The sequence below is a fragment of the Lytechinus variegatus genome, chromosome 5, assembly GCF_018143015.1.
Source record: "Lytechinus variegatus isolate NC3 chromosome 5, Lvar_3.0, whole genome shotgun sequence".
In the NCBI taxonomy this organism is placed as follows: domain Eukaryota; kingdom Metazoa; phylum Echinodermata; class Echinoidea; order Temnopleuroida; family Toxopneustidae; genus Lytechinus; species Lytechinus variegatus.
The window spans coordinates 32,675,989-32,695,852 of NC_054744.1; the positions used below are offsets into that span (position 1 = coordinate 32,675,989).

General features: G+C 35.2%; 1 protein-coding gene across 1 annotated transcript in view; it reads left to right on the plus strand.

Annotated features, from left to right (window-relative positions):
- The window catches only part of LOC121415944, a 30,604-nt gene extending 13,020 nt beyond the window's left edge, over nucleotides 1-17,584 (plus strand). The window contains exons 2-5 of the mRNA XM_041609351.1: nucleotides 11,126-11,390; nucleotides 12,020-12,237; nucleotides 15,681-15,876; nucleotides 16,703-17,584. Coding sequence (XP_041465285.1) covers nucleotides 11,148-11,390; nucleotides 12,020-12,237; nucleotides 15,681-15,876; nucleotides 16,703-16,888 — 843 coding nt within the window. The 5' untranslated portion in view covers nucleotides 11,126-11,147 and the 3' untranslated portion in view covers nucleotides 16,889-17,584. The remainder of the gene's footprint in view (nucleotides 1-11,125; nucleotides 11,391-12,019; nucleotides 12,238-15,680; nucleotides 15,877-16,702) is intronic.
- The last annotated feature ends 2,280 nt before the right edge of the window (nucleotides 17,585-19,864 follow it).

Consider the following 19,864-nt stretch of genomic DNA (forward strand, 5'->3'; position numbering starts at 1 on the left):
TTTACCTATTTAACTTGTTTCTTTGCCCAAACCACTTTCGAGGAGTGCATTGCGCCACCCCCAATCCCCCACACACCAAGGCCATCGGGACGATATTTGCTTTACACTGAGCTGTGATTTACATGAAATGGCTTAGGCTTGATTTTCATTTTGTTAATCATTATCAAGCTTGGAAAAAGTGTGGAGAAACAAGTATTAAATAAAAAATGAAGTGTATTAACCCATTTTAAATGATAAAAACTTAGTGAAAAAGTGCAAGAGATGTCTGATATAAACTTTGTTTCAGATTCAGTTATGTCCTCAGATCCAGCAGGCACAAAAAGGTTGTGTACACTAAGTGGAAAAATTTCAATTTGGGTGGCAAAATTGTTAGAAAATGCTTGAATGTATCCGTTTTATTTCAATTGACTAAAAGTGCAAGGGAAATGTATGATAAATGTTTCGCAGGGTAAGTTTGATTTCACCCTTTCCCCTTGACAAACGGGCATTTCTGCGCAAACAGATTTCTGCGAGCTTTACAAAAATGGACAGTGCTCACTTAATTTTAACATTCTGTCAAAACTTTCACTTTCATTGGATAGATGAGACCCAAACCCAGGATTGTATGTGAAAAAATTACCCACATGTTGTATATTTTTAAATTCCCAGGCCTTTTTCAAAGTGTAAACTTTTTTTTGATACGCACTGTAGTGTCGAAAATCTGTCTTTCTGACGGTCAATCGGATCTCGGTCGGCCTAGCCACTAGCCCGTCTCTGTGGTCTAGTGGTTAAGGCACCGGCGTTCATAGCTGGGGATCCGGGTTCGATTCCCGGCAGAGATATTTTTTCGGCATAACCAATTTTTCCAAAGGGTAGATAGCTCTGGGGAACCTTGATTTAAGCTACGTCTACCATTGTTCTCTTCATCCATTTCTTTACAATATGTAAATAAAAGAGTTGCCAAAGCTGTTGTACATGTATAGCTTCACACATATATTATATATATATATATATATACATATATATATATATATATATATATATATATATATATATATATATATATATATATATATATATATATATATGTGATATATGTATTTAAATGAAGAGAGACTAAATGCGAAAATTAGGAAAATTAGGAAAGAACATCCAAAATTAACCGAGCTTATAATGTATATATATATATATATATATATATATATATATATGTGTGTGTGTGTGTGTGTGTTTGTGGGCGTGTGTGTGCGTGTGTGTGTGTGTGTGTGAGGGTGTGTGTGTGTGTGTGTGTGTGTGAGGGTGTGTGTGTATGTCTGTATACTAGTGTATATATATATATTTAGATATAAAAATAAACAAGGCCGACTCCTGCTTTATTCCAACAAGACTCGTTTGATGTCCACAGATTCATACCGAGTCATATACTAGTATATACATACATCGTGATAATTTTCATGTGGTATAATGTCCACAAAACGGTTGAAGATCAGAATATATAATGATTAAGAATGTTATGACAGCGTCAATAAAGTAATAAAAATTCACAATTTAACAATAATAATGTTAGTAATTATAATAGGAATTATTGTTTGCAAGTATATCACAAGCTTACCACTTACTAGAAACGACAAAGCAACTAGCTTGAAATTTGTGTAGGGGAAGTGATCAGCAAAAAACAGAAGTTCCATCACCTAAAAATATAATTGATGGGTAATTATCCCGTGATTGTCTTTTTACCAATTATATGACATGATTCATAGCATGTGAAATGTCATTCACGAGACCTTGACAAGGAGATATACTTTGTTTATTTTGATTTATCTGATGTATTATCAAATGCTTTGACACATATTCGTTTTCATTAGACATGTTACACCACAAAGGTCAAGATATACCTCATCCCTATGAGACTGGGGTATTTCGGAGGCTGGTTAAAAAAAAATATGTATGTGCATATCGACTGTTGATTGTGACGAAAATTGGCGGGCTCGTTTTCCATGGCGTACAGTGAAAATTTGTATATTCTTATGGTAAAAATTACTCACATTTATTTTAATTAAGCAAGAATGGTAATTTATGCACTAAAATGAAATTTGATTTATTGAATGGTTTATTCTAAATATATACACTGAAAATATCAACCAGAGGCTATATTACATTTAGTTGACGGCATGTTGAATGCAGGCATAAGACAATAAAATGAGCATGTATAAAAAAAAATGGTTATGGGAAATAATTCTACCTTAGAAAATTGATGGAAATATAAAGCATATAACACGCATGGCTGAAAGGTAAAAAAAAACAGAAAGAAAGACAGAATGAAATCGGAGGAAAGGAGGGATCTAGACAGAAATAAAGTCAAAGAGGTTGGGTATTTATTCAAGAAAGAAAACAATTATCTGGTAATTATAGTGTAACAGAATGGAAAACTGACATGACTGAGGAGAAAATATATGAGATTGTAATAAATCTTGTTTTAAGTTAGGGTTAGGAAATCGGAGCAGTTAACCCTGTTACGAAAATGATATTCAAAATAACATTATTTGACATTTAGCGACACGGAATTCAATGGCATGCTTAGGTATCAAATATGGAATTAACTGTACATATATTTCGCTGTTTATCGACTTTTTACAAATGAAAATTGAAAAATTAAAATTTTTCGATCATAAACAAAACGAGATGAATAGATTCCATTGAAAATGATTAAGAAATAATGCTACAGTTATGAATTTAGTTTACAAATGAAATTTCAATTGGATTTGTACGTAAAATTACGTTTTCGAAAGATTTTGGGTCTGTAATGCATTAGCATTATGTTGTGTAATTTTGGAATAACGGGCATCGCAAATTTGATGTCAAAATTGCATTAAACTTAATAGAAAAATTGCATGAGATGATTTCCCGCGAAAAGTGTCGAGGAGATGGCCCCGACAACCATGACAACGATCGTTCTACTTTGTTTATGTTCATCCTTTATGATATTTAAGCATACACTGTTATAATGTATAGGTAACGCAGTCTTAAAAGTAATTTTTTTAAATTAAAAGAAGACATTTGAATTCAGGACCAAACTTATTCAATGATCATGTTGAGACATAAATAAACGCCCGCCACTATATGATAACCTATTGGAAATCGTTCGGCAAGCCCATAAAAAACTTTATTGAATGTATTTCTTTTAGAATGAAATTAACAATCGCCAAAACATGTGACATGAATGAATTCATAACAAATTATGAAGTCATTTATAGACGTACTGATGATATATCGATGGTTTTATCAACTGACCGAACTTGCGACTTACTTCTCAGCGGTACATTTAGAACGACTATTAACATTGCTATAAACTGATACTAATCGATTTTCTGTTAGAAATGCGTACGTGAGATCGCATTCAATGGTGCAATACACCCACGTGGGTATTATAGATACGTCAAAAATAGAAGGAAATTTCTCTCATGCAGCAGCGTATTTTCAAGAAATTCATCACCTGTTTGTAATTTGTGTTTTCGTTTGAGTTATTCAGTGTAGGTAATTACCGAAAAATTTCCGTGAATGACGCGATTATCATCAAAATGTCACCTTTGTCACCCCCATGCTCGCGATGGCATCTTAAAGGGGAAGCCAACCCCAAATAAAAACTTAATTTTAGAGGAAAGATACAAATCTGACAAGTTGATAGGTCACAGTTTGAACAATTTCAGACAAACAAAAGAAAGTTGTGAATTTTTAACGTTCAAAAAATGGAAATTACTAGACCAATGGAGACTTAAGAATGTGATGTCATAGTGATGTAAGACAATGACTGCTTTTCCATGTACTCCAATACATAAACACAAATCGTAAGTCTTATTTAGAATCATATTTTGTTCTTTCATGAGGTCATAAAACAATATATCACCTGGGTTATATTTAGATTACTGCCGAAGGGGAATAGATAATAGAGAAAATCACAAATCCCTGATAACTAAGTACATGGCCTATGGGAAAGTTGTCATTGCCCCCTTGTCATATTTTTTTTACCCAGTTGCCGATTTGAAATCTACATTATCTTAGGATCTCGATTTAAACCAGCCATAGCTTTCTTATTGCTTTTCCAATTTCTTTCCCTTTTTCACCATCCTGTTTATTTTCCTCTTTCCAAAAACAATTACGACCAAGGCTGCCTTCCCCTTTGAAAAAGGGATCACAATGATGGCCTCTACTATTGCAATAAACATTCATCTGATCTTAGTAAACTATTTCCATGGAGGAATAGAGGAAGCGAATAAATGAATACATGATGATATTTAATAAATGGATCATTAACTAGGTACTTAAGGCAAAGAGGATTGTAATTATTATCTAAACTCTCCCACGATGTTTTGCAGTTTTTGGTTTTATCATAATGATTAAAATGCTATTTTCTGACAATTAATAGTAAAATAAAGACCCTCACTTGCCTTATCCATTATCCCATCTTCACGGATCGTTTTTTTTTTATCTTTCTCCTCTCACACTGTTTTGACGAAGAAAGCCACCATGACAAAAAGGTTAATGTAAAAATATCAGTAAGAAAAAAAATATTGCGGAAGGTTTGACGAAAATCCATCAAAGAAATTAAAACTATAATTATTTGCTTTGTGGCGTTATTGTCGAGCGACACTCTTACATATTATCGTTTAATGAATTGTAATTTTCTCTGAAAATTGAAAATGGTTTTTATTGTGCCTTCAGTCGATCAATAGACAAATACATTAACGACCCTCCTAAAAAGAAAAAAAAGGTGTTATATCGAACCATTGAATAATCGAAATAAATGCATTTTCGTACATGACGTCATTAATGAAAAAAATTATAGAAAATATCTTTTACAAATAAATAAATAAAGAAAAATCTAATTACTTTTTTAATCAATGATAGATACTCTTTAAACCTATTTTTCTGCTATTATAACAACAAACTGTTCGACGGGGTGATATTCACCTTTAGAAAACACATTTCATACTTTTTTTATCATTTAACTGGTTATTTTCTGGCAATTGATAATTCGCACCCTGACTTGCCATACATTGTCCTATGAATACGAATCGTTGATTTTGGGTCAGTAACCTTCCTTGGTAGATGCTGCATTTTGTTCTTAATCATGTTGATGCGGCTGTAATTTCGATATGAAATTTACTGAAGTATATACATGTGTATATATATATACACATATATAATTTATAAACAGTGTACAATCTATTGTTCAATATACTGGATCTATGTACAATCAATATGAAATTATTCCGAGGCCGAGGCCGATGGCCGAGGTGAAAAGCACATACATGGCGGATCATCTTATATTTGGAGTTCATATACATGTAGTCCTGTGATATTGATATTGATAGAATGTTCACTAATTTATCATAGAAAATTGTACAATGCATACTTAAGTGTAAATGTGTTGTACGTGTGCAAATGGGAGATGGAATGTCAATCATTCGTACTGTTGCACACGTACCATCCAAAATATACGGTCCATAATGTAACGTTGCAGGAAATGTGACGTCACTATAAAATTAATATTCAACGCGTTGCATGCGTTTAGTAAATGCAGACGGGCAGGACTGACTGGCTAATTGGGTTAAATGCGCATTGTCATTAATCGGTTTTTCTCCCCAGTTATTTAACACAGGTTTACCCTCCAAAATTTAAAGTTATATTCTATATATGTACATGTATGAAGAATATAACTTTTTGTATGGAGGTCACTTGGTACCAATCCAGCCAATCAGAGCTCTTATTTTACTACCACTTTTATATATATATATATATATATATATATATATATATAATAATCATATATAATCATAAATATAATCATTAATGGTATAGTAAATGGTATATATAAATGGTATATATATATAGTGTATATATATATATATATATATATATATACACTAGATAGTATATATATATGGTATATATATATATCAAAGCAATACCTTTGATCACCCGACAAAGGAAATTATAATTTGTATAGTGTCGGAATCTGTCTATCTGACGGTCAATCGAATGGGAGTCGCCCTAGCCACTAACCCGTCTCTGTGGTCTAGTGGTTAAGGCACCGGCGTTCAAAGCTACATGTAGGGGCCTTGGTTGGATTCCCAGCAGAAACATTTTTTTCGGCATCAACAATTTTTCCAAAGGGTAGATAGCTCGGGGGAACCTTGATATAAGCTACGCCTACCATTGTTCTCTTCATCCATTTCTTTCGCACAAAGTTTGAATAAAAATGTTGCCAAAGCTGTTGTACATGTATAACTTCATACACACACATAATATATATATATAAACATATACATATTCTTGACATGTTAATGAAAATGTACATGATGAACGTACATTGTATCTCACATGCACCATAAAGTAAATACAAAGACGAACTTATTTAGATGTTGTTTGAAGGTTTGCATGGTGGCATGTACAATTGCTGATGTGGTTTACGGTACACCATTTAGAGTGTTATAGAAACAGTGGATAGAAGAAGAAAAAAAGTGGATAGGTGAGAAAGTTGAGATTTGAGAGTAGAATATTCTTTCTTAAAAATAGTCCTGAAAAGGACTGTAAACCAGAAGGAATGTTGGGTGAGAACAGCTTGAGTAGTAGAGCTGATGAGGAGATGCTGGCTTGAGTCGGCGAGTAGAGATGATGAGTAGTAGAGAGACTCGACGTTTCGGACAGGTTGACTGTCCGTCTTCAGGAGTCGATTTTACTCTAGGAACTTATTTACGTGTCAGACATGTACAGTTGCTGTAATTTGTAATTAATGGCGTACATGGGACAACGTGGCGATTAAGGGTACACTCTTAAAATGTTGGGCAAAAAATGCCCACAACAATTGGTTAACACTTTATCAAATTCTGGGTAGTTTTAAACCAGTAATATGTGATTTGGGTGAAATCTACAAAGTATTGGTTGAAAACTACCCAGAGTTGGATCATTTTTAACCAATTGTTGCTTGGACAGTATGTTGCCCAAAATATTAAGAGTGCACAATATGTAATACATTTGTATTTGAGGGTGTGTACGTGTGTTTGTGTATATATATAGATGAAGTACAAATGGTATCATCCCCCACCATCTGATGAAAATAAAATGTAACAACTGTTGTCTTAAGTCAAGTATGCGTACGCTGTGTCATAGTTCATAAACCTGTTTCATTCGCATTCGTGTTTCTATTTGGCTGATGACGAAAGTGATGATTTCTTTGAGATACGAAAGAAGTGAGCCTCGGGGTGATCTTATATCGATATCTAGCACGTGATCAACCATCCGTATAATTCATTAGACATAAGAATACGCCTCAAGCTTTCTTTCTCCAGGTCACCCACTCACCTGAATACAAGGAGCACTGGGTCATTGGCAAGGGGAAGTATAAGTCATTTGGAGAGAGAAAACGCGCGATTTAATATAAATGTGTTAGAACATTCCGTGTTTTCTCTCCCTCTATTATAATGCAATGGAAACTAATTAACGATATTTGGACATAAATAAACTAATCCCGACCTGAATCACAAACAGATCTGGAACGACCAAACAAAATGAAGAATAGTTTGATATCACTCATGCGATTTTCTCTTATTGGCTGCGTAGCTCTAGGGTGAGACGGAAACGTTGAACCTGAGTCGTCATTCACTTATTTTGTATTCATAGGCCCATATTCTGAAGTCGGGTTTAAGTTAAACTCAGGTTTAAAGTTGTGGTTTAAGTATGGGAAGCCAAACGTATCAATTTTTTTATTAAGTTGCATGTTTCTTATGTTTACTGTGCTCTTTCCTGATTCATCGATGGTGAAGCCAATAATTTTTTTTATACTTTCTAGACAATTATGAATGATTTAAGAGCCAAATGAGCTGAAGTATGATGTCTCTACTGTTAGTGATTTATGTGACAATTGGCTCGCCATACTTAAACCACAACTTTAAACCCGAGTCTAAGTTAAACCCGACTTCAGAATACGGGCCATAGAGTTCAAACTGATGTTACAGTCACATCAACGTTACCGATTCATTTCAATAAAGGTAGAGTGGGCCGATGGGGTCGCAGGCCCCCTCTAATGACTGCGCAAAGAAGGAGGAAAACTAAAAAAAATAAGGAAGAAGAAATAGAAGGTGGGAGAAATAGGAAAAAAGGATAAAGAGAAAGGTGAATAAAACAAAAGGGAGGGAAATAATTTGAAGAAAAAAATGCTGGTGTTTATATAAAACTAAACCAGATTCGCTCGCCAGTGAGATAAAACTAAACCAGATTCGCTCGCCAGTGAGATAACAATTTGCTCAAGAGTATGGGATTTAAAATATCATGTTTTCAAGTCAATATGCTCACTATTCGAGTTTTAATCATTTTTTGTTAGCGAGATACGCATCTAGATATTAAATAAAATGCTGAATATCAGATATGTTTAGCTCGCGCTACGAGCTTGCATTATTTGATTAACGAGAAACGTATCCCATTCATGAATTTTCACAAATAGCTAGTCTTTGAAATGCTTCTTTTCAGGTCAGTAGCCCTATATCAAATAATTTTTTATACTTTTTATTGAGATATATTAAATCTTTAAGAAGAACGTGTTTAACTGTTCAGGTTTTCATATCGGAATATAAAAAAAATCAGCTCGTTATTCGTATTGTTTATTTAGATTCATAACCATCCTGATAATGGTTAAAAGAATGCTTAAAAGGTGAAGGTTCTAGGTCGAAATGCCCATGTTTTCCAGCTCGCGCTTCGCCATCAGACTATTTTTTTGATGAAAAAAAAGAGGCAGAGAGGTGATGCATTATTATAGTTCCGACAAAATTTATGTCCAAGTCCAAATTTTCGACGTACGCCCACGTCTTCTTCCACATATATATTCGCACTTTGAGGTCGCATCATTTATTTGCTTTATGGCATACCTATTTTTTTGTAAGAATAAACGAACAACAATAGCCTGTAGTTGCCGATCGGGAGGATGTTAGTGAAAATATTTTTCAGCCCCCCCCCCCCCCCCCTCTACTGGCGAAAGCTGCATCTGCCACGGCTTATTTATTCATTAAACAATATTTCAATAGGGTGCCCTTTCAGCAAAGGCTGGTATCAAAAGGGGGCCCTAAAAGCATAAAAACAAAACATGTATATACAAGTGATAAAAACATTCAAGGTAAAAACATTATATAAAGCATACATATTATTTCGTACAACCCACAACCGGTACGTCATTTTAGAGTCGGTTTTATTGGTGTGATTGCATCATACATTGGTAGGTCTGAAAGTTTGTTACAGGTAGGAGTTGGTGTAGGTACATACATGACCGTATTAGTGTTCTATCAAGGTCGAATTAATCAACCGACCTATTACTTTCCAATCGATAATATAGTCTGAGAGTTAATGAGTGTATTTAGTATTATAGAAACATATGCATATCGATTAGGCCTAACACGACATATGCTACAGTCATATACTAACGAATCGAAGAGGAGTACACTAGGCATCGAACGCACGTAGTATTTAGGACAAATCGGGTGTCAGTTTTGCCGATGAGACTGTGCCGTAACTCGAACATGTCGAAAGTAATATCAATTATTCGTGCTTCCACATAATAAATGTCTATGGTGCTACTATATAGCCGAGTGATTGGCTCTAATAATCATTGAAAATGGTGATCCTTCGGCAATGAAGCAATTATAATTTTAAGCAGTTTTAATTTTCCTCAAAGTTTCTTTAAACCTCAATGTTGTGCCATTCTTGTGTTTAAAGAGAAATATTTTCCATTCCACATAACCTGATTCAAAGCTATGGTGGATCATGATTATTTACCTAGGGTAAACACTCTAATTGTTGTCTTAATTTCAAGCATGTCCTCCATGACTTAAGATTCTACTTAAACCCTTCTCCATTCTCAAAAGTCGAGCGCATGAGGTCCAGTTTTCCAAATATTTGGTGTCCATTGGTTTGGCGTCAAACATGCGACCTCCCGATGATGAGGCAAAGGCGCTCTACCATTCAGTGACCGCTCCCATGTTATAGTTTAAAAGTAGTCATTCGATGTTAATTCCCTTGGTACAACCGGCCCCCTCCTACCTAGGCCTGTAACTCCACCCTTAAAATCGAATTGAATCCTGTGGTCCTTTGACGCTTGTCTAGGCGATGCCTGAAACCACTGGAACATTTCGAGGCGAACCCAATTTAACCTGACACTCTTTAAATTGAATTCAAAGGAAGCCTAACACGCAATGACACCCATCAGAGTACTCACATTAACATGGATAGAGAGTTTTTATCTTGCAGCAAATTTCATGTCATTTTCATTAAATCATGCTTAGTTTTCCCCGTTTCACCCCGATCTACCTGCAATTTCTTTGAAACATTACCCAGGGCATTATAAAAAAAATTGTTATCCAGGATGGAGGGATGATTATTGTGTCGTAAACAATGAGTAACGGCGGGATCTTCGTTGAAGGTGCCGCTGGAGAGCAAGGCGTAAGTGAATGATAACCATGGTAATTCTTATACGTAGATAAATAAATGGCAGATCAAGGCAAAATTGCTTTATTTTCAAGCAATCACAAAAAAATGAATCTATTTCCAAATATATTTTGCCGAAACCACGTGCCCCTCAAACATGATAAATCAACAAATTTCATAAGAAAACTTCTGGATGATTAATTAAATGTTGTATTTAAAGGAAGGCGCGGATTCAGGGGGGTACAGGGTGCACGTGCCTCCCCCCCCCCCCTCTTTTTTGCTTGTAAACATTTTTCGGTCACGAAATACCCTAACTTTTTGGTTGAAACTTTTTTTTTGGGGGGGGGGGCTTGTCAAAATTTTCCTCCGAAACTGACTTTGCCCCCCCCCCTTGGAAAATCCTGGATCCCCTTGTTTAAAGGTTATACTATACAATGAGTATTCAAAGCTTTGTTCTTGGAGAGAGAACCATCTTCCTTCACACGACTGTCCCTCATTAAATTGTTGGCGTTATTCGATTGTGACAATAGCATTCCTTTTCTTTACGTTTGCCAAACTTAAGAAGACCATTCTAGGGTGTATTATTGATTTGAAAATCATTCATCTTGGATATTTTTCTCCTGTTTTATTGTTAATAATGTTTTGTTTTTGTTCTTTCTTTTTACTTAATTTCCAGCAATAACGTCTCATAGGAGACGATGAATGTCGCCACAAATATCCTCCTTCTCTCTCTACTGACCTTGTTTGCTTCAAGACACGTCCACGCGTATAGGATAGCACGGCGACGTCGAAGCGGCGCACGAACCACCTTCCGACATACGACAGCTGAGTCGGCTTCAACAAGTATGCCACAATGCGATCCCACTACGTGTTGTAGCATTAACACCTGTCTTAAATATGTGATTCAACCTGAGAAATTATGTCAAGGAAAACAAGAAGAAGTAAGTTTTTTTATCAGAAAAGAAATTCACACCATCGTTACATTAATCTGACATATAGAGACGATTATAATTCCCTTTGTTGTTTATTTCATTTTATTTTGTTTTTGGGGGGCGGGCGGGCTCCACTGTCTTATCCTACGCCTCATTACATATTCAATATTTTATTACTTTTTACCATATACTATTATTGTGTTAGAGCCTCAGAATAATTAATTGTAAATGATTTTTTTGAGGGGTCCCTTAAGGATCCTTATTAGGATCGATCTATCTATCTACAAGTCCTTTAATACAATAACAGTTACATTTATCGAGCGAATTCCATTCATATTTCAATGCGCATTACAATTAAAGCATACATATATCACGAAATACATGAAAAATATAATTTTGATAGTAATAAATCTAGGACAAAATGCGTATTCATTAACATTTACTACATCGAATAAACAGAACCAAGGAATTAAAGAGGAAGAAGGCCGAAATATTTTGTTTTCCTTAAAATCATGACCGTATATCTTTTCTTCTATTGTTCTCCACGTTGCAGAAATTCCATACAAAAAAATGTCTTGTGTCATATTATCATTGTCATACCTCACTCTCTATCTCCCGTTTTATCTTCTCATTTACAGAATAAATTCAAACGTGAGTCAATATTGCCGGATTCCATGTGGCCTTTTATTAACCAAAACTCTGCAAGTGGTCTTCGCTTCCCACCCTTTTGGTTACCCGCCTCATCGTCACCAATCTCGTCCAAATTATTATCATCATCAAGAAATCACCATGATGATTTCCCAATTATACAACTCACAGAAGAACAGGAGTTTATAGCACGAACGTACTACAGCAGGTAATAACATATATCATTGATCCTCCATCTATAAGTAATTTGATTATTCGTTTGATGGTTGATTTACAAGTATAGGGTGCATCTAAAAACAGGAATATTTCGGTGCATCATGAAAAAAACATTGTCCAAATGATATTGGGAAATGAAATAAAGTTATACGTTTAATCTAAAGAAAAATCTACCATATCTGGTAATTTGAGGCAATTAATATATTCTCATTTATTTTTTTTTTCTTTGGTCCCGTGTATCTTTATATTTTATAGCAATCATCCGAATTGCATTCCTAATTGGAATCTATTACTAAAATGCGACTGCTTTAATCCTGAATTCGCCAGAAGCTAAGATGGTACCGATAGTTCAACTATTTGGCCCGTATTTTGATAAGCTGGCTTAACCCTAGTCTAAGTGCGGTAATAGACTGCCATATTTAAAACTTAGTTTCGTATTCTGATTCTGGGGGCAGGGAGATGAAAGATTTTTGGGGTTTTTTTTTGCTTTTTTGAGAATTTGTGTTGGAATCGTAACGGTATAACATTGTGACCAAATTTTGCCGTTTAAAATATTTCATCAGTTTTCTACCAATTATCATGAAAGTTGGCTCACATATTAGTTTCAGGTAAAGATGTGCAAAATACATGTTTGCATGTGTCGAAAATTGTGTTGCCATGGTAATGGTATATTATGGCAAAAATATGTAAAAATGGTGCAGTTCCAACCACTCAGTTTTTAACCAATTCTCATGAAATTTGGCACAGACATTAGTCTTGAAGTATAGATGCGAAAAATATCTGTTATGCCTATATCAGGAATCTCATTGCCATGGTTACACATTATCAAATAACAAAAATGAGGTAAAATTGTGATTTGAGCTACTTTATCATACAGATATAAGTGGTTTGAATAAAAATTGAATAAGACTGCCGCCGTAGAGCAAATGTAACCGAGGCATTAGGTGAAGATGTGCGAGACACGTTTTTTATGAATCAGAAAACATGTTGCCATGGTTACAACATATTATATAATGAAATTAGATGAAAATCTTGTGGTTTTAAACTCCTTCATTAGTTTTCAACCAATTCTCATATTCGGCACAGGCATTAGTATTGATGTGAAAATGTTTAAACATATTTTATGCCTGTATCAGAAATCGTGTTGCTATAGTAACAGCATATTCAGTAACACAAATTAGGTGAGAATCTTTTGGTTTGAACTAGTTAATCAGTTTTCAACCGATTCTCTTCAAATTTGGCACAGATAATATTTTTTATATGAAGATATGCAAGACACATTTCTGTTTGTATCTGAAATCATGGTGCCATGGTAACAACATATTAAATAATGAAATTAGATGAAAATCTTCACGGGTTTCAACTCCTTCATTATTTTTCAACCAATCCTCGTGATGTTTAGCACAGATATTAGCATAGATCTGCATATACGTGTGTTTGTTGGAAAATTATCGAATCAATAAATGTGTAAACAACATCTCGGCCCAGTTTTATTCACTCTCTATACTTCTCTAGAGGATATAATTAATACACATGGGGTTCAAAAAATGTTCTATGCAGACGATACGCAACACTATATTACATTTAAAAGAAATAATGATGAAGACATTACTACAAAAATATCAAATTGTGTACGATCAGTCAAAGAGTGGTCTCAACTAAATGGTTTGAAACTCAACAATATCAAGACTGAATTTCTTCATGTTTCTTCTCGCTATAGAGTAAGTAACCCAATACTGACACTAGATCTCGATGGCACTCTTGTTCACGCAACCAAAACATGTAAAAACTTAGGGGTTACTTTTGATGATAAATTCACCTTTGAACATTTTGTTTCACAAATATGTCGGTTAGCATCCTATGGACTGTATAAAATAGGCAAAATTCGCACCTTTTTGAATAAGACAACTACTGAGCGCCTAATTCATGCTTTTGTTATGTGCCATTTTGATTTTTGTAATAGCTTGCTTTTTGGTCTTCCGTCTCGTCACGAACAAAGAAACATGAACCAATTTCCCCAGTCTTAAAAAACTTACACTGGCTACCTATCCAATCCCGCATACACTACAAAGTACTTCTATTCGCATACCAATGTTTCCATCAGTTTGCTCCATTGTATCTTATTGAACTGTTAACACCATATAAACCTGACAGAATGTTACGTTCAAGTAAAAAAAGTCATTAGTTCAGGTCCCACATACTGTGACAAAGTCATATGGGGAAAGATCATTTTCACATGCAGCTGCTATTTCATGGAATAATCTGCCAGAATATCTTAGAAATATACAACCATACGAAAAGTTTAGAAATAGCTTGAAAACATATTTATTCACCATTTTGTAAACAATTAATGTAAGAACCCGGTGCTCTCCTCTTCATCTCCACTCCTTTTGTAAAAAGCGCTTAGAGACATGCAACTTTGCTTATGTATTTTGCGCTATACAAAAACGTTTCATTATTATTATTATTATTATTATTATTATGGATCGAACTATTTCATTTTATGAAATATGCTTATGAAATTTAGCACAGATAGTTTTGGGCTCAAATCTGCAAGACACAATTTTTCATTTATCAAAATATGTGTATGTACATTTATCCGTAAAGAAATTAAAGAAGTTCCTGCAGCAATTGTTTTAATTAGTTTCCTTAGAAACCAAATTTTTATGAAAAACAACTTTAGCAAAATTTATTCAACTTTTTTGCAGTCACCCCTGCAAGCAGTAATTTACCAAACAGGTGCAAGTCTTGGTTAAAAGAAGATTATTATTTCCAAAAAAGAATTTGGCCCGGGTATAAAACAGGTTTAGATAAACCTGGATATCAGAATACCAAAAGAATTAAACTACACTTAGACCGGAGGTAAGGTTTAGAGGAAGTTTAGATAAACCAGGGTTAACTGTAGACTCGGGTTATATTAAACCTGTTATCAGAATACGGGTCTATGTGAATTTTAACCAAAGACCGAGTGCCACCTCTCTCGGGAAATGGATTCTCCAAATTATTTATTGATGTGTTTCCGATGAGAACACTTGTTTATTTGCCAGAAAACAGAATGTTCACTTGTACATATATCCATTCATTTTTCTTTCAGGGTGTGGATATTTATTCACTCTCTATTTTCATCAAATCAATATCTTCCGACATTGTCGTTTCCGGTAAAATAAGCAATAACACAGGATGAAATGATTGAACCCTTCCAAGAGTTCTAGTGACCTCATGTAAAAAAAGACAAATCATCTCGCTTTTAAACAACAAACACACGCTTTTAAACAACAAACACACACTTAATTGTCCCCCCCCAAAAAAAAAAATGTTTTCAAGGTCAGTGTGACAGGTAGGCACATGTATACCACGCGTTTGCAATAAACTTAGAACGAAATATAATACCTAAAACTCCAGATGATTGAACTTCGATATGTTTGATCTGCCTAGGTTCTTTCGTAGGAGAGATCAGTTACCACCGATTCCCAATGACAACAATTCAGACAGCCCGTCGATTCTTTCCAAGAGGACGAGTGATGGCACCAGATCAAAACGATCGCTAAGCTACGTGTGCCCGAGAAACGAGCAGTGGGAAGATATCATGCTTGCGATCAATGCCGATGATCAACTCGTTCAAATGGTGCAGGTATGGTTGTGTTGGGGTGGTTGTAATTCATTGGCATATTGATATACATAACTTGGTATCCTATAACATAGATGCTGTATATGGTATCCACATGAAAGGGATGTAAACTGAAAATAAAGATATTACCATATTACCCATTCGTTTTGAAGGCATGTTCGATACCACAATGATCACTGATGATCAAATATGTTCAAAATTTGAATAATCTTCATAGCTATAGCCAGTGACAGAAAGAGATACACCTTTCCAATGCGTGTTGCCTTTCGCTACTTTAGTGGGATTACATGGACAAGAACATAATGCGCACTTTTACCGGGACAAGCAAAAATTTAATAAAATATATTTGTATTATTTTGAAATTCGTCGATTGATCGCACGTGTACCGCAACTAATCACAACTAAATCACGACCAAATGTAATGAAACAGTATCTTCTTTAAACCGTGTCAGTTTCACTGAACGTTGATTTAATGAATTGTCAAACTGTATTAGGAAAATATACAGCTTTGAAATGTTTTTCGTGATTGCTATTATTTTGCAGTTTTATACTCAGATACAACAGGAACTATTCTCAATATTTTTCAAAACAAATCACTTTTAAGATTTCAAATTAAAGTAGCGGCATCACATATAACCATCAAAGGCCATTAAACAAATTACTATCATGTTAGCACTTCTTTTTAAGCGGGAGAGATGCATGAATTAAAATGTTGTTTGTCGTGAGCCCATTTAAAAAAAAATATCCTGATCCATCATTGCAGTTGAAACCCACTGACACGATTCTACTGTTTTTTTTTCATTATCCCACTTTCCCTCTTCATCGACAGCTAAGTGATTCGAGACAATGGTTGCTGACCGAGAGTTGCCAATACACCCAATCTCCAACCGTCAGTAATGTCATCTGTCAAGAGGTGACCAGACTGGTTCCAGCCGTAGTCGTCGACAGCGTCACGTCTGAGGTCCAACACCAGTTCATTAAAGTCCACTGCTGCGTTGGGATAAAGGTCGACTAGGGTGGGGCTACTCACGACAAGGCCTAATTCTGTCGATAAATCAAACAGTGCAAATTTCAAAGGCGATGACTATTTTTTCGACCCAGTTCTATCTTGGGCGGTAATCTTATAACATGTTATTCAGTTGGTCGTCCCCTCAGGTAGGATAAGTTCATCCGATAAGCTCCTCTAATATCAAGTACGAAACGAGTTTTATCATTGATTCCCTCTGGATTTTGACATTTTCCAAGTGCATCACTTAATGTCACTGCATAATACTACGCTGTCATTACTTCTCATGTGAACGATTATCAACCTAACTGCAAGTCTGGTAAAGCAATAATTCTGATATTTTCGAGTTTTTGAGCAATGTTGAATAGTAAACCACTTTAGGCCGAATGTGTCCATCAAAAATTATAAATGTTCTTAGCCATTACATTAACTAATAGCTTGTTGATGGACCTTTTAATCCCCTCTACGCTTACAAACATCATTACGCCCAAACGCACACCACGCCTGCGCAGTCAAGCGGGAGTCTCATTCTGTGGAGTTGATCAAATCAAACAATTTTTTCCAGATGACAAAATCAATTTCATGGACGTTGACGCCAACGATTTTGAAGAGATTGGAGATAAATTTCGAGTACTTAAAGATCAGGTCCATCTCAGAAAAATGTTGATTTGAATCAATAGAGAAAAATCAGACAAGCAAAATGCTGAAAATTTCATCAAAATCGGATGTAAAATAAGTGATAAAGTGAGTGATGTCATCAGTTCCCTTATTTGCATACCGACCGAGATATGCATATAACTGTTTTGTGAAATGAGACGAAACTTTAAATGTCATAACTTTCTTATTTTACATCCGATTTTTATGAAATTTTCAATGTTATGCTTGTTGAATTTTTCTCTTCTTATTCAAATCAAGTTTTTGTTGGGGTGGACTTGTCCTTTAAGAAGTAAAAACATCGGCAACATTCTGCATGACGGGCTGGAAGCTTATACAACTCTTGCTTCGCCACTTCATTAATAGAAACACCTGTTTCGCCACTTTATTTCGGTGTTTAGAATCATGAATTACAACATAAGAAGTCCAGTTTTCTTACACTGGTAACCAAACACATAGCGCATAGGCAGATGCTGTTGACACGGTGTCCGCATTCAATTTAAAAAAGATGAGCATTCAGAACAGCCAACGAATAATTCATTTGTGAAAGTTAACTTTCACTATAGTTGTAAGGTTATTTGCAACTCGCCGGATAAAACTAATCGCTGAAGATTTTTAGAAAATTAACGGATTATTATTGTAATATGTAAAATCAAACAACAGATCAGCCCTGGGGCCTGTTGCATAAAGAGTTGCGTTTAAAGCCAAAAAAATCAATCGCTAGTCGCAAATGCGCGCTGTTGATTGGTTAAAAATCAAGTAGCGCATGATTTTTAGACTCGTGATTGATTGCGACTCTTTCTGCAACGGGCCCCAGATCAGCACAAGTGTGTTGCCTATAGTGATAAGACCTGGGGCCGGTTTCATAAAACATGTTATAATACCACATTTGCAACAACAGTAAAGCTACTGAAATTCTTCGATTTGATTGGTTGATAGTGAATTATGCTATTGATATTCGGCATTTGTTCTTATACAATGCTTTATGAAACGGGACCTTGTTGCTACAGTCACGCCAGCAAAATCAACGACTTCCTAACCGAGGGCATGCCATTGGAAATAAGGTAATACATTTTGGTCCCACCGAAGTCTGTTTCATCATGGTTGCCATCATGGCATTAGACTTTGGTAATGGAAGAGGCACCATCAAATGAATAAACTTGCACGGCTCTACATAACACGAGAAGGTAAACTTGCATCTGCAATATCCCGATTCTCCTTGTTTTGCTTTCAATTATTTCCGCGTGGGTTGAAACCCATTCCATGCAGTTCTGCAAATTATGAATTTTAATGATAGTAATTACAATGATCAGCATGGTCAATAAATGCAATATAGCTTCATTGCCTGAAAGGGGTTACCTGCGTTTCTTAAACAGTATTTAAAATTTCAATCAACAATTGTGTGCTAGTTTTTAAATTAAAAGATGACAAATGTGCATTGGTGTTTACAATTTCCATGATCTCAGTTCCTTACGTCTCCGTGGGCGAGAAAGGCCTGTCTTATACTTACAGATGATGATATTGTAAAGAATGCAATTTATTGCATGATTCAGGTTCATGTCATATTTCGAACCACAATCGTTTATTGAAAACAAAAGGAATTTAATGGGGGACTTAGCCGACTGCCTTTTTGTGCAAAGAATGCATATGTTTTCAGGGCCTGCCTGAAGATTTGGATCACTAACGTATTCATTGTTTACAAACCCAGACGAGTCTCTGTGTCCAATTTAAGTGGTTATTTGTCCATATATGTCTTGTAACATTTTGTCAGCACTGTATGCGATTTTTAAAACAACTTATTCTGTTCTTATCGTTGTTTATTTATTCACGTCTGACAATCGGGCTTTCCAATTCCCTCATTTAAGATGTCTACATGGTCTATGTGCCCTGTTTTTTGAAGAACAATGAAATATGAAATTAGAATTTTATGCCAATCAAAGGCTTCAATCTAACCGATTTTGAAGAAAAAATGTGATGATATTGTCGTATTAAATTGAAATGATTCTCTGCCAAAATTAGCTGGCTTTAAGAGGTTGAGAATCATTACGATTGAGATACATGTACGTGGATGGTTTTATCGAAAGTATACATTATTATATAATTAAACATGCGATTTCTTGCACATTCCAGCATCCGTCTTAAACATGTCTTCAATTTCATGTTAGTGTGCAAGAAAATACTGATTTGCTGAGTGTGTTCACAAGGCTAGAGCAGTTCAACTTTTAAGTATACAAAACATGGACCTACACACTCGCAATACAAACGAACACTCCCTCACAACACATCGATCGCAGCGTCACTTCCCTCATTCTCCCGGTTGTGTACACAATA